Source organism: Prenolepis imparis, unplaced genomic scaffold, assembly GCF_030444845.1.
Source record: "Prenolepis imparis isolate NDT839.2.m4 unplaced genomic scaffold, iyPreImpa1.0 SCAF_3, whole genome shotgun sequence".
NCBI classification, from domain to species: domain Eukaryota; kingdom Metazoa; phylum Arthropoda; class Insecta; order Hymenoptera; family Formicidae; genus Prenolepis; species Prenolepis imparis.
Genome location: NW_028141161.1, coordinates 16,213,575 through 16,228,321, shown reverse-complemented (window position 1 = coordinate 16,228,321; position 14,747 = coordinate 16,213,575). Strand labels below are relative to the sequence as shown.

Genomic DNA, 14,747 nt, shown 5'->3' with positions numbered 1-14,747 from the left:
TCAGCTGATAACTGTCAAAAATATTAATCGAGTTAAAATAACGATAACATATTATTTAAAACATATTACTATTTTAATTTTTAAAACATATTATTTAAAAATTTAATTAGTAAATTAACGTTTTAATCAGCCGATTTCTGCCAAAAAATATTAATCGCAGATAAGGTATTATAACACACACATATCATTTACAACATATTAATATTTTAATTTTTTAAACATATTATTTCAAAATGTAATTAGCAAATTAACGCTATTTTAATATTTTTTGACAGTAATCAGCTGACTAAAGCGTTAATTTGCTAATAAAATTTTAAAATAAAAATATGTTATAAAAATTAAAATAATAATGTTATAAATAATATGTTATAATTCCTTAGACTCGATTAATATTTTTGACAGTTATCAGCTGATTTCTGTTTACAACATTATTATTTTAATTCTTATAACATTTTTATTTTACAATTTAATTGGCAAATTAACGCTTTAATCAGCTGATTTCTGTCAAAAAGAGAAAGAAGAGAGAGATTCATTGACTTGCGCGAAACATCTCGCGTCCTTCTTTATTCTTCGTCGCGTCCTTCTCTCTCTCGCGTTATCTCCAATTCCTTCACGCTCGAGTGAGCACGGCTCGGAAACTCGAAACGCGCGTCCGAAACTCGATATGCAGATAAAAACTGAGGCAAAAAATGTATTTTTCGACAATCTTTTTCTTTCATACATTTTAGTCACCTATACTCGCGATTGCACTTGTCAGTGTAGTTTCGAACGTTCTTTACGAAAGTCAGTTCATTCAAGGCGCGTTTGGACAACGATTTCTGAATTAGCGCGATTTCTTTACCATTCTTAAATATCAGAACGATGAATTTTAATGAATGTCCAATATATTTACTGAAAAAATCAATTAGTTTGTTCAAAATAAAATTAAATAATATGTTTTAAATGATATGTTATAATACTGTAAACTAATATTTTGACAGTTATTAGCTGATTTTTATCAAAAAATATTAATCAAGGATAAGGTATTATAACATATTATTTACAATCTATTAAAAAAATTTTTTTTATTATATTATTATTTGTAAATTTAATTAGCAAATTAATGCTTTATTAATATTTTGAACAGAAATCATCTGATTAAAGCGTTAATTTGCTAATTAAATTTTAAAATAATGATGTCATAGAAATTAAAATAATATAGAATTTAAACTTGATTAATATTTTTGACAGTTATCAGCTGATTTCTGTCAAAAAATATCAATCGATTTGCGTTGTGCGTTATATTCATAGCATCGAGAGACTGTCATCGCGAGGGTTAGCAGTTTGACAGTTTGTCCAAAATTGAATAAAATAATATGTTTTAAATAATATGTTTTAATAAATACTTTAAATTCGATTAATATTTTTGACAGTTATCAGCTGATTTTTGTCAAAAATATTAATCGCGGACAAAGTATAGGTATATATTACAAATATATATTGGAACATATTATTATAATTAAAATAATAATATTTTGTAAGTAGTATAATATGTTATAATACTTTATCCACGATTAATATTTTTTGACAGAAATCAGTTGATATAACTGTCAAAAATATTAATCGAGTTAAAGAGTATTACAATATATTATTTAAAACACAATATTATTTTATTTAATTTTATTTTGGACAAACTGTCAAACTACTAACTTTCGCGATGACAGTTGCTCGATGTTATGAATATAACGCATAACGCAAATCGAGACAGTTAATCAGCATCGTGGAAAAGCGACAACAATGTCAATAACATGCCTTTTTTAGAATGCGGGATTTTCTATTTTAATCGTTAATGTAATGCAGACTTTCTTTATATAACAAGATATATTGACGACGTTAGTTATACGAGACTTTATCGAGATGGAGGATGTGATCATTTTAATACATAGAGTCTTAATGCTGTGAGAGGAAATAGAGTTGCTTGTGCGGATAATACGAAAGGGTACTTTGCTGGTGCATGTCTCGTCGAATGAAAATTAATCTCGATGCGGCAATACGTCGCCCTACAATTCTTTCCGGGCGGTTTTCGAAACGTAAATCCAACCGATCCTCATAAATTCTCCGCAAGACATGGCGCGCCTCGCGCATAGATTCGCGCTCCTACGTTATACGTGTACGGGGTGGGCATTAATAACAGATGAAGCCCCCCGGACTGTGCGGCAACCTCGTAATGTTTATCTCGTTGTTTATTCCGCATGCGTATCGCGACCGCAACGTGGAAAACGCGCATGTATATATATCTCGGCGTACGGATTCTTAGCGCGATCGCGGTTTTGATTTATAAAGACGCATCGCGAATTTATGCCCGACATTAATTTTGCATCGACTCTTCTCGAAGAGGGGAACTTTCTTTTCGCTCCCCTTTTTGCCCCGGCGACTCACGCGCTAAGAATATTGCGGACTGTATAAGATGTGGAATTTTCTTTTTTCCTCCCCATTCCTCTTCCCTGATACTGCAGATATTTTTCAGATATCCTTCTCCTTTGTTTTCCTTTTAGTATCGCGCGGGACGTCTGTGCTTTTATTGGTCGAAGGATTACGCATGAGTGGGATGATAAATTTATGTAGTATAGTTTTGTACACATATCATTATGAGCCGCACGTTTAATATAGCATTCAACATAATTTACACTAATGTGAAGGTTATATAAGATAACTTATATTTAGTAATAAATATACTAGTAATTAAAAATTTCTTTTCACATAGACACTATACACAATGAAATGAACTATGAGGCTTTATATATATAAATTTATTCATTCTCTCTTGAATGAGAAAGAGCATATTATTTCTCTAGATTTTTATGATTTGTTTTATCTGTTTCAGAAAAGCCAGGCTTTCAAACGCCATATGGTTCCACGATAGACAACGGAATGGTAAGTGATCTTTTGATATTGACCTTCACACAACAATACCATTCGCAGCGATTTTTCTGCCATCGCGTATCGCGCTTTATTTCTTCCCCATTCGAGTCAAGCGACGCGCGAGAGAGATGTTGGAATATTCGAGGGCTCTTCCTTTGTTGCGCGAGCGACTTGAATCTCCAAACGAGGCAGGATTATATAAGAAATAGGAGCGTAATAATTATTGCAGTCGTAGGAGCGAATTTATCTGAGAAAAAGTTACTCGCTTCGCGTCGCCCGACTCCACTCTCTTTCTCCGGGAACCCCGACATAATCCCAAAACTTTACCTCGGGTGATATTTTCGGGAAGCGGTTCTCATTTCTTGTCACATTTGCCATATCTTTCTGGAAAACGTATTATTTATCGATAATGTACATAATATACATATATAATCTCGAAGAAGCAACATGCGCATTTGACTAGCTCGTTCATTTTAAAGATATTGATTTATCTTTGTGACTTTGCTAGTCATGAATTAACTCTTAATTATTTATCGTATTTATATTTTTATCTATTTTTATTCATTAATCAATTACCATCTATTAACATACAATTAACATATTATATACATAATAGCAATAGTGAGAATTTTGAATGAAATATCCTTCCTTGCGGTTGAGTGTCGTCAACCTCCAACTTTAATATCACTTACGCTCTCTTTCTCTCTCTTTTTTTCTCTCCCGCCCTCTCTCTCATCCGTGACGATGAGATCTATATACAGCATATCAAGAAACGCGCATGTATTTTACAAAAAAAAATATTTTAAAACAACTGTCTTGGTTTTTTTTGTTAAAATTTAAAAAAAAGTACATACTATTTATTTTTAAATTACTATGATACTTTTCCAAATTTTCATAACACGAAACAAAGATTGTCATCTATTGATCATTCTTGTCAAACACATTAACGCGCAACATGTTACGTTTTTTTATGTTTCTTACGCGAAAGGTCATCATGTACACGTGGCACGTGAGAAACCTTGGACCCACATCTTTTCATCGTAAATTAACTTTAATTTCATTTACTCTTCCTGTTCATGATAATTCGCAGAGATATAATTTAACTACTACTTTTTTATAAACGTTCTATATAAGTCGCGGAAACGAAATGAATATGTTATGTATACTTAAATTTTTTAAAAGCGCTGGGAAAGAGAGCAATATCTAATCGACAGTCGTTAAACCGTAGCTGATAAGGAATATTGATTTTGATGCATGATTTATTGAAGCCGCCTCCGAGTTATCGTTGTCGCATTTCCTCCATTTCGCATACCTCTCCCCTTGCGTCGTCCTTCCAATGCAATTTGCGACAGTTATTTGCAACAGATGCACTGTGTTTCTAGTTGAGATTAATTTAAGAAGCTTTGAATATTTTGAAAATGTACAATATTTTGTAACATTCTTATATCGAAATGATTACTATTTTTCGCAGTTACATAAACGATATATAAACGATACATTCTGTTATTATCATTATTTTATCGATAATCTGTTGCCACAATATTGCGATTATAACTGTCGCTCCCAGAGATGTAAATAAAATATCGAGGCAAAAAAAAAAAAGAACATGTTTCGATTTCTGTTTCAGGCGTACGGCGGTGGTGCATTCGGTCCTACAGCGGGTGGACCGGGCGGGGGGCCGGGTGGAGGTGGCGGGGGTGGCGGCGGGGGTAGTGGTGGCGTCGAGGGCGCTACCTATCCCCCGGATTCGCCGTATTTTCCGTTCGGGACCAGGGGTGTACCGGTTACCGTAGGTACCGTGAGTACTCCCACCCCCGTCGTGCATCCAGCGACCCCCACTGGTACCAACGGCGCACGGTTACCTAATCCCGCTGGCGGTGAGTCCTTTGTTATCGCATTATCTTTATTGAAATAAAGAAAAAAAAGGGGGACGTAGAAATTAAGGGAAAAATGTGTGTTTATATAAAAGAAAACAATTCTTTAATTTCTGTGAATATATTGTATATATTGTATATTTATCTTATACTCTCTCTCTTTATTATCGAACAACTGTTTTTATCCAAAATTATTTTTTTTTAAACGTGAATTTTGTTATGATTTCAGGTGCTGCAACAGTGAAGAGAAAGAAGGACGTAAGTATTTGATATTAAATTCATCTATTATACAATTATTGTAAATTATTGTTAAAAATCTTGAGCGCGCAATGTAATTTTATTATTCATTATGCAAAATTAAACTGTCTCGATCAATTTTGCTCTTTTTCGCGACATCGTATATACAGGCGCCTCCGACGAGGCGTCGAAAACAAGCGTGACTCACTCGATCAATGATTAGGCAGCTCTTGAATCTCACAATCGATAGCAGCCGCGTTTAGATATTGCATTCGAACATCGGCGTGTCATACAATGATCACGTGAACGTATTTTTTCGTATATTTAATCCGCAACCTTTCTAACAATATTTTCAATTTTTTTTTTACAGAACCTCGACGGATTGGAAGGAGAGGTAGTAGCAACGCAGCATTGGGTGAGTAATAAAAAAATATTATAGCATGATTTTATGATATGCGTAATTAGGTTAACTCGTAAATTAAGTTTTTGCTCGCATCTCTTCGGTATCTAATGCGAGCGAGAGACACTCGGATGAACTCAGGCGATCGTAATCTTTACGAGCAATGTTATTGAGGATGATGATTTTACCATCCCATAGCGACCGATACGAAACGCCAACGTTTCGTGATGTTTTCCCCAAGAGCTTTGAGCCGGACTTCTTGAAATTTTCCGTCTTAAAAGCTAAAATATTATTCACCGTTCAAAATAATATTTTCTAATTAATCTTATTATACATGACAAAAATTATTAATATTAAATACACTCTATTATAGTTACAAATATATATGCATTACGTTATGGCTATAAGTATATAAATCTTTTTATCACTTATCTTTCTATATATTTGAAAGAATGAATAATAGACTATCTGCGGATAGATACGCATACGCGTAGAAAATTTGACACCTATTACGAAGCGCGGATATACTATTACAGGTGACAGTTTGCAATTCAATGTCTCATATCGCGCAAACAAAGATCGGAGAAAATTAAACAATAATCGAACCGCGTCAAATTTGTTGTTTAGAGTCTCGTGTTAACCAGCATCGTCTCGTAGATGACGTGCGTACACGCGCGCGCGTTAGAAAGAAAGAGATGGCTCCCAAACCTTTTGCAAACAGATAACATAATAACGATCGATTGTAAGAAATATTCAATATTTATCATTCGTCTTGCCTGACTTTCGCTCAAAAAGAAGTAAATTGTCTTCCGACGCGATTAAACACGCCAGCAGCTGTATAAATCCTCTCGATGTATCCATTTAACTGATTTATTAACAGATAAAAATCGCAGAACTGTCAAGGCTCTCTCGTTTCTTGCTGTGTCGTGGAAAATTCGAAAATGCCGCAGTTAAATAATTTGCATATCCGAGAATATAGCAAAGTATCTAGAAATCTGATCTATATATACTATATAATTATGTGATATAGAAATGAAATTACTTTATGCATTACATTGTAATGCAGTAATGTAAATGAAAACAATAATAAATAAGTGGAGTCGCGTGCGCGGAAGAGAATAGGATAAATCGACGAGTGCCCCAACGGCGAAGATCGCCGCTAATCCACGACGTTCCCTCGTTCATACGAAGCCCCCGCGATGATTTATTCAGCGGGCAAAACTACGCGATTACGTTTCTATTAGGATATAGGCACCGACGGCGTCCTCGAGGGTGCTGTAACCGCTGTCCCGAGTGGCTCCTACGGGAGTTTCACTTATCGTTAGCATCGTCCACTGTCCCTGCGTTTGCTCTCTCTCTCTCTCTTTTTCCCTTTCTCTCTCTGTCTCTCCGCTTGCCCCCCTTTTCGAGCCCTCTCGAACGTGTCCGTCGCCACCGTCGCCGGTGGCGGTGTTAAAAAAAACATTTCGCGTCGTTTCCGAAGGGAATAAATAACCCTCCGCGTAGCGTCGAAAGGCCGTCCCGTAGTTCGCCTCGTAATTTTCGGCCCGACAACGGGTCACTGACTCGCATAATCAACGCGTCCACTGCGTTTGATCGTATGTATCCTAGCTATCGCAGTAAATCTATACAGCGCTTGTTCCGGAATCGCTCGGACGACCTCTCGGCTCATAAATCCCGTGATGAGTCCGCGGTCGATTTTTCTATATAGCGCGAAGAATTTTTAATTTTAAACGCCCTATATTTCCGTGAAAATAAGAATATTGTGTGAATCTTAAATTACTCCTAAGTTTCAACGAAAATTTTCAAGTTAATTATGTGTTATATCGCGTATATAGATTTTTTTCATTTTTATTATAACAGTGTAAAGTTCTTCAGCTTTGACAACTAATATGTATTCACGTCTCAATAGCGAGAGGCAATCGCCATTTCTTTTCAATCCAAGCCTCAGTATCTCCGGTTGAAAGGACATCCGGTGGTTCGTGCGTCCGCGCGTAACATTGTTCTTAATTCGGTAAGAGTTTCGGACGCCGCTTTACGAATTTCCGTCGCGTTTCTACCGGAGGGGCAATCTTCGGGGCGTGCGCTCGAGGATGGCGCATCAGCCGATTCGGTTAGGATCCCTCAATTCCGCGAGTCTTTTTCAGGGGGGCTGCGTGTGTTTGTGTGCACGGAGGTCACAGCAGACCATATGGTGTCGCGTGCTGCGGTCGCCAGACCGTGCAGCAGCAGCAGCGACGGCGCACACATATACACGTATACACACGGATGCCCCTCTTCCCCCCTCGCTTCCAAAATGTCTTCCGTACCCCACCGTGTATAGACGCACCCCCGGCCCTCCGGGCGCCCCGGATGGGTTTCACACTAATTCGTGGCTTCGTGGAATTTCTTGGGAGCCTCTGGAGAGACCCTGATCCGATCGGATAGCGAGGCTGCCGTATAAGTGGCACGAATTTACACGCGCCGCCGCGTCGGTCGAGCTTTGCCTGTTTCTCTCGCGATGGACCGCTTCTTTTTAATACGATGGTATTAACACACTCGCGCGCACATATTCAATACGGGAGGTATCGTATGGCCCGGGTATATATCTTATATACGGCGTTTGTTTCGTTGTCCTTATGGTCCTTCTGCGATCGGCGATTCGTGCCTCCTCTTATTGCGCTCGCGAAAGAACTTCAGACGAACTCGATGGCAAGGTATTATATTTTTTGACGCGCACGCGGTATACACGTGTATACACTCGTTCGAGTTTGCAGCACAACGAGCAATACTGGTTTTACCGGAGAGGGCAGGTGTTTGTTTCGGGTAGCCCTAATTAGAGAGTGATATTTTTAAGTCCTTACGCGTCACTCGCGTATACTTGATTAAAGCGATGATTATTCATTTATGCAATACGTCCGATATTCACTGGCTTGTGGCACCACGCGAGGTCGATTAACTTCGCGTTTAATTTCTTAATTATAGCAGTTGCTCGAGATTTTAGTTCGGTTTTTACTTCTCTCTGTCGCATTATCTATCGTTATCTATCGTTGGAGTTTGTCGCTTTTCGTAGCGATAATTTCACTCGATTCAATATATTGTTCACGTCCGATTAATTGCTTGCCTTCTGTGAACGTACCAGGCTAATGGAGTAATCAGAGACTTTCGAGATGTTGTTTCAAAATCAAATTGAAGCTTTTACATTTAACTGCCTAGTAAGATTCATAAATACCGGACCTTCACTGTCGTTCTTTCGTTCGGGGCGTATGAAAGCGAAAACATCTCCGATGAAAACCGGAGAGGGAACGCTCGGTTTACTTATTAATTAATGGACAAGTTTCTTAGCGGTCTTTAACTCTTTCTCTCTCTGCTTGCGCTGACAGAGTATTCCGTGTGTTCAATTATACGCGGCAAAATTTGATCGTATTTTATTACTAATGCATTCCACGAAATTTTCAACGAAAGATACGCTTTGCGTCGACTTCTCTGCCTCTCGTTCAGCGAAAATCGGTAATTCAGCGAGATGATTTTGCGCGAGTTGCTCACGAATTAATTAAAGATTTCTATATTTGAATCCGAAACCTTTACAACAATTTTCGGAATCGAGTAAAAACAATATAAAGACAATAGCAATACAACTATAGTAAATGACTGTTATAACTATATAATATAAATTAAGAAAAGATTGTAAAAAATTTTACAGTAAATTTATGAAGTATTAAACGACCAATCGCATAAAGGCGGGAGTCGCAATCACTCGAATCTCTCGTTAACGATTTTTTTTCGGACAGCACCGTACATTTTTTTCCGATGAAATAGACGGTTTTAGTTGAGAGAGATGCAGCCGTCGAATTTTTCGATTTTCGGCAGATTTTGTTGGTATCGACGTTTTCATCGCTGACGTTGCGAGGAATGCCATGTCATTTATTTAATCGCGCATCTCGTATTTTGTAATGACCGGTTGCGTCGTGGGGGAACTATTTCGAAAACCAAGTTGAGTCCGGTTTAAGAGACCTCGTGAAGTCTGCCTTTTTTTCTTTGGCGTTCCCGCCCTTTGTGAGATTACGTGGCTGATTCCTTTACTATCCTTTATATGCATTTTGAAGAGGATCTTAAATTATAGGTTCTAGTTCTTTCGAACGTTGTTTAATACATGTACGAAAAGTGGAAAAATGACTCCTCGTTTTACGTATTCGATCTTCGACGATCAAAAAGAGAGAAAGGTATTTATTAAAGTTCTGAAACGCTTAGAGCGCTCTAAGACGTCTTTTAAAGATGTAGAGAGTATATGTATATCTTTATCTCCATGCCCCTAATTAGTTTGAGGAGTTTCTATCTTTAATTGAAGAGTCTGAGGAATTTTAAGTATCGTGTAGCAAATAAGTAAAAAAAAATAGGAGCATTGATTTCCTCTTAATTGAAGGAATTCGATGAAAAAAGGTGACACGATAGGCTTAGGAAATTATGTATAACGGGTTATCCGTGTTTGTAACATTTTTTGAAGCAAGAAGAGACCGTTTTTATATTCTCCGACGCGACTTGGTGTAATTCGCGCAGCGAATAAGAGATAATCTCGATGATTGCGTAATGTGAAGCCGCGCGTGATGCGCGGGGGGGGGGGGGAATTATTTATCGGTGGCCGAGAGCGAGATTTATCGAGCGTGAAACGACGTCGACGAATAGCACACCCTGGGATCTCTCTCTCTCTCTCTCTCTCTCTCTCTCTCTCTCTCTCTCCCTCCCTCCCTCTTCTTTCTATCTACGGCTTGTATCGCGCGCGCGGATCCGACAGGAGTATGTCCTGCTGTCTCGTCAGCGAATCAATTATCGAGAATCGCGTGCGAAGCGAACCCAGCGGAAGAAGGAGAAAGAAGAGGAAGAGAGTGCGCGGGGCGGAAAGAGAGAGGCGGCTTCGCGCTGCTAGAGACGTTCGTTGAACGTTGTTTGACGGGCACCTGTTGCTGGTGTAGCACCACCAACTACCTCTCTTCGCGTTGTGCACTCTCGCCCGACCACGTAGTTCCTCTCAACCCTCTTTCTCCTTCTCTCGCCTTTCTCCGGTCCTTTCATGGCACACGCTACTTCGTCCCCCTTTGCACGCCTTTGCATTTGTTTACTCGGCTTTACTTTGTGCTTCTTTCGAAAACGAGGAAGTGAGAATCCCGCTTCGTGACGGAGATCGTCGGAGAAAGTAGTGAAGTAGAAAGTAATGAAGGGTTTAAGATAAGAATCATAGATTCATAACTTGTACGAAATCTACTACTAGATCTCTTACAAATCATGAGTTTATCTTATCTTTGCGGCACTTCTATTGAATTCTATTGTTAAAAATTAGACGACCAGCGTGGTTCCACTGTGTGGTGGAAGTGTCTGCGGAGATTTAGTAGTGCTTTTTCTCCGCGCGTCGTCGTTTTTATATGCTATTATTGGAAATAGTCGGTGACGTAAGGCGGATAACACGCGGGCGCGCGCTGGGAGAGAAATCCGACCTTTTTTTTTTTATTTCTGTAGAGCGCGAGTTCTATTTCGTCACGGTTAATGGTCGTGCGGAGGTCGTAATTTCGTGTGTTGAAATCGTGCGAGATGCATACGAGCGCGTTTCGCAGCGATCAATCGGCTTCTCTTTATCGGAATCGGTAAGTGGTTTTCGTGTCGTTCGGTATTGTCTAGATCCTTTTGTGCTCCAATCTCATCCTTCTTCCCGTTTTTTTCTTTTATCGGTTTCCGTAACGGCACGTGTACACGTTCACTCTCTCTCTTGCTCTTTAGATACGTTGACAATTTTATTACTAGCTGAAAGTAGACTAACTGTAATCTCTGGGATTACAATGGGCCATATATGTCACCCTTAGCTTAAGATACAAAAATTATTTCAGAATGAATATAATGGAGAAAGAAAGAGAGAATGTAGGTACAGACTAACGCAAAGTCGATTGTGCTTGGTAATATTTTAATTTATAATTTCATGGCGCGCAGTTGATGACGAAAGAAACTGTGTTTCTCAGATGCGAAGGTAGTATTTAAATGATATTTAAGATATACGGAAATTTTTTTTCTATACTCGAGTTTAACTGCGTGTGTAACTGGAATCGTGTAAGCGAGTTTTAGACTGTTTAGCAGGAGAATGTATTTGCGTTTAATCACATTTTATATTTGCGAAACGCAAAGGTAAATGCGTCATTCGCATTCCAATTTGGAAGGTTGCAACGGCACGCGAGATACACATATGGTGCATTTACTCGTCATCTTGTACAAAGATGTAATTGTGTTATATTACAGCGTTTGGAGAGCAGATCGCGATAATTTTTTCGCGGATACCGTTACTTTTCCGTAAATTATAGCTTTCCAACGAGATGAGCTGAGAATATCGAATACCTCAGCCACCGGTCGCGAGAATATTGGCCTCCGTTATATTTACATGGCTGTAACAATCTGTAATTTCCATCACACATGTTCCAATTATTATATACGAACTCTCGTGACGCGAGATTATAATGTAATTCGTTAAAAAAAAAAAAAGACATTATCGTATTTTTCATCTTTTCGCAAGCCCTTTTCCGCGTATCCCTTTAACGGATAAGTTAAGTAGATTTATTTGCAATTCCGATTATTTTCGCGGCTTTTCCGTCACTCATCCCATCCTCCTCGCTCGCGCGCATCTCGTGCAAACTCGCCGCAGTGTACAGAGTACACAGAGCGCCTCGGGTTTATGGAGTGAGTTGTCGACTTACACCGGGTAAACCGCCCGACGGGTTGACAATGGTCGTCGGGGCGGCGAGATCGGGACCTGGGTGAAGAGTCAGAGAGGAGGAGGGAGATCGCGCGATCTATACACATATTTTCTGCCTTCGAACGCGACGGTATCATCGTGTATACGCTCGCCGTTGTTTGTTCGCGTGAATTAATTCGTGTCGCAGAAATGCATCGTGAGAAAACCGCCAATAACTCGATATAGAAAGCGGATGGAGAGATTTCGTTTTGTGTCGAGAGACTTTTGTTTTATCTCCGCGTAAACGATTTAACGATGTGCCTTATTCGAACGATGAAAACTCATTCCTTGCGATGATCCTATTTTTAGAGAGATGCAAAAGTCGAACTTACATTTAATAAAATTTTAATACGGACATGTATAATATTCACATTAATTTACTAGAGACAAGAATCATCAATGATATTATTCGGTTCTATTAATAAATCTTTTTATCGATTCTCTGCTTCGCGTATAGAAGCGTAATTTCAGATAACTCGCTACGCACGCCGTTTGTCAATGCCTCGTTAAGCGTCGAAGTGAATTTTATTCTAATACGGAAGGATAGCCTATTGTAGCATTACAGATTACAGCGATGTACCATACATCGGCGGCCGTTGTTGTTGGGCCGTGGAGTATACGAAATACCGTGCAAGCCGACCAAAATGCATGCGTGAGCGATAGTTTACGGTCATTGTGGGATTATCGCGATAAATTATTGCGTGTATCGCAACTGCGCTTATCGGTATGCCGATAGTATTAATTGGGTCGTTGAGATTATTACCGGGAATGTATCAATAATAATTACCAGCACGCCGGAGTGGAAAAGAATATTTCTCACAAATCATAATCGACCATCTTTGTAACGAACAAGAAAAAAAAATTCACGAATAATCCGCAAAGTTTTTATTTTTCTTAATCCAAGGTCTGGAATGCGAGTGCCAATTTTTGCCGAAAATTCTGAAAAAATAATTAACATTATTTTTGACGAATTATTTAATAAAATTTGTTATCTTAAATAATCATGTAATGATTAAAAATTCAATTAACGCATATTAAATGCTTAATTTAATTAAAATATTAATTTTATTATCGAACATCCGTGCAGGGTACGAACGGCGGTATATGTTTACTGGAGTGAGAATTTTTTGCGGTACATTAATAAGGGGGAGAAGGGAGGAACGTTAAGAGATATCATCGCGCCACGCGGAGACGTTGCGAAGGGTTGAAAAGTGGCCCATACGGCCGATCCTATGGTTGGCTGAGTTTTTCATGGCGCGTACAATATTTAACGATCCCGTCCACTTCTTCCCGTCCTTTCATCGGCCACCGACGCGTACGATTAATCTATTACTTTAGACTAGCACAAAATTTCGAGTGGCCACTATCTACTGCCCTTCGAAGGGTCACGTGGCTCATACGCGGGGGTTTTCTACTCTAGTGGGTACTCGTCGAGCACCCCGCGATCGTTTTCATGGGGGATTAACGACCGCGGTGAGAACTCTGAGCCAATTAACATATCAATGACGTTAAACGGATTCTCTCATCCCGATCTTCTACCAGTTTGCTTGTATCAGGGAATAGATATATTTTTGTACGAAAGAATCTTGATGGATCTCTCTTTCTCCCCGTTAGTTTTTTATTAATGTTTTATTACTAATAAATATTTTTACAATGTACACATTTTATTGATTTTATATGCTAAAATGTGTACAACATTGATTATATGAAACAGTTTTGAATTTTCACTTTTTAATTTAGTTTAGACAGCCAAATTGTTTCTAGTGTAAGCCAATTTTTGTGTTATATCTTACAACTATTTGATAATTCAAAAGATATGTGATACATAAAATTTTAAGTACTAAGTGAAGGCACATACGGCTGGAATAATTTTTCCCAAGGGATGAGGTCGCTTTTTTTTCGCGAGCGGTCGAAGCGTGCGAAGATTTCGAGCCACCGCTCGTACACCCATATATCTCTTCATTGACTGTGTACACATTGTCGCGTGTGTGTGTTTGTTCTACATGCGTGGCAGTGTTTGCTCGATGCGTAGAGCTCAGCCGAGGGTGCGGGATGATACGAGCTAAATCGAGCACCACCCAAGTGTGCTTCATTTGTGGCGTAGCGGGCTGTGAAATTCGGGGATAACGCTCTCTCTTCCTCTCCCTCTTCCCTCTCTCTCTATCTTGAATCGTCTCCCCCGATTCTTTATCCTTCCGATAGCTCACGATGATTTGTTGGCTGTCTGGCCAGACGTTATCGAAAACTTGGCGGTAATTTTCCTCAATGATCCCAGTCTTTTGGAGGTTCGCGAGATTATGCAAAATCCCGCATGTTACGTGGAGCGAATTATTTGTATTATGTCAGGTATATTATATGGATAGTATAAGTATATCGGTCCGATATGTATGCTCGAATTTCAATGGATAAAAATGGAGTTCTATGGATAAACGCGTTTGTTATATCTTGCGGATATGTATTAGATGAGGCAGAGTTCGGCGAGTAAACTGCGTTTATGTGTCGACTGAATTTTCCTCTCGGAAGTTCTATAACCGGATAATGTTCTCTCTAAAATTCAATATGCAACATTTACAATCTAATGAGTGTA

The 14,747-nt window shown here is 38.8% G+C and overlaps 1 protein-coding gene across 11 annotated transcripts in view; it reads left to right on the top strand.

Annotated features, from left to right (window-relative positions):
* Positions 1-14,747, top strand: part of LOC145934024 (transcription factor 12-like) — a 120,278-nt gene that overhangs the window by 17,808 nt on the left and 87,723 nt on the right. For all 11 annotated transcript variants that reach the window (XM_083034210.1, XM_083034211.1, XM_083034207.1 and 8 more), the window contains exons 3-6: positions 2,864-2,913; positions 4,529-4,778; positions 5,005-5,033; positions 5,383-5,427. In XM_083034210.1, coding sequence (XP_082890336.1) covers positions 2,864-2,913; positions 4,529-4,778; positions 5,005-5,033; positions 5,383-5,427 — 374 coding nt within the window. The remainder of the gene's footprint in view (positions 1-2,863; positions 2,914-4,528; positions 4,779-5,004; positions 5,034-5,382; positions 5,428-14,747) is intronic.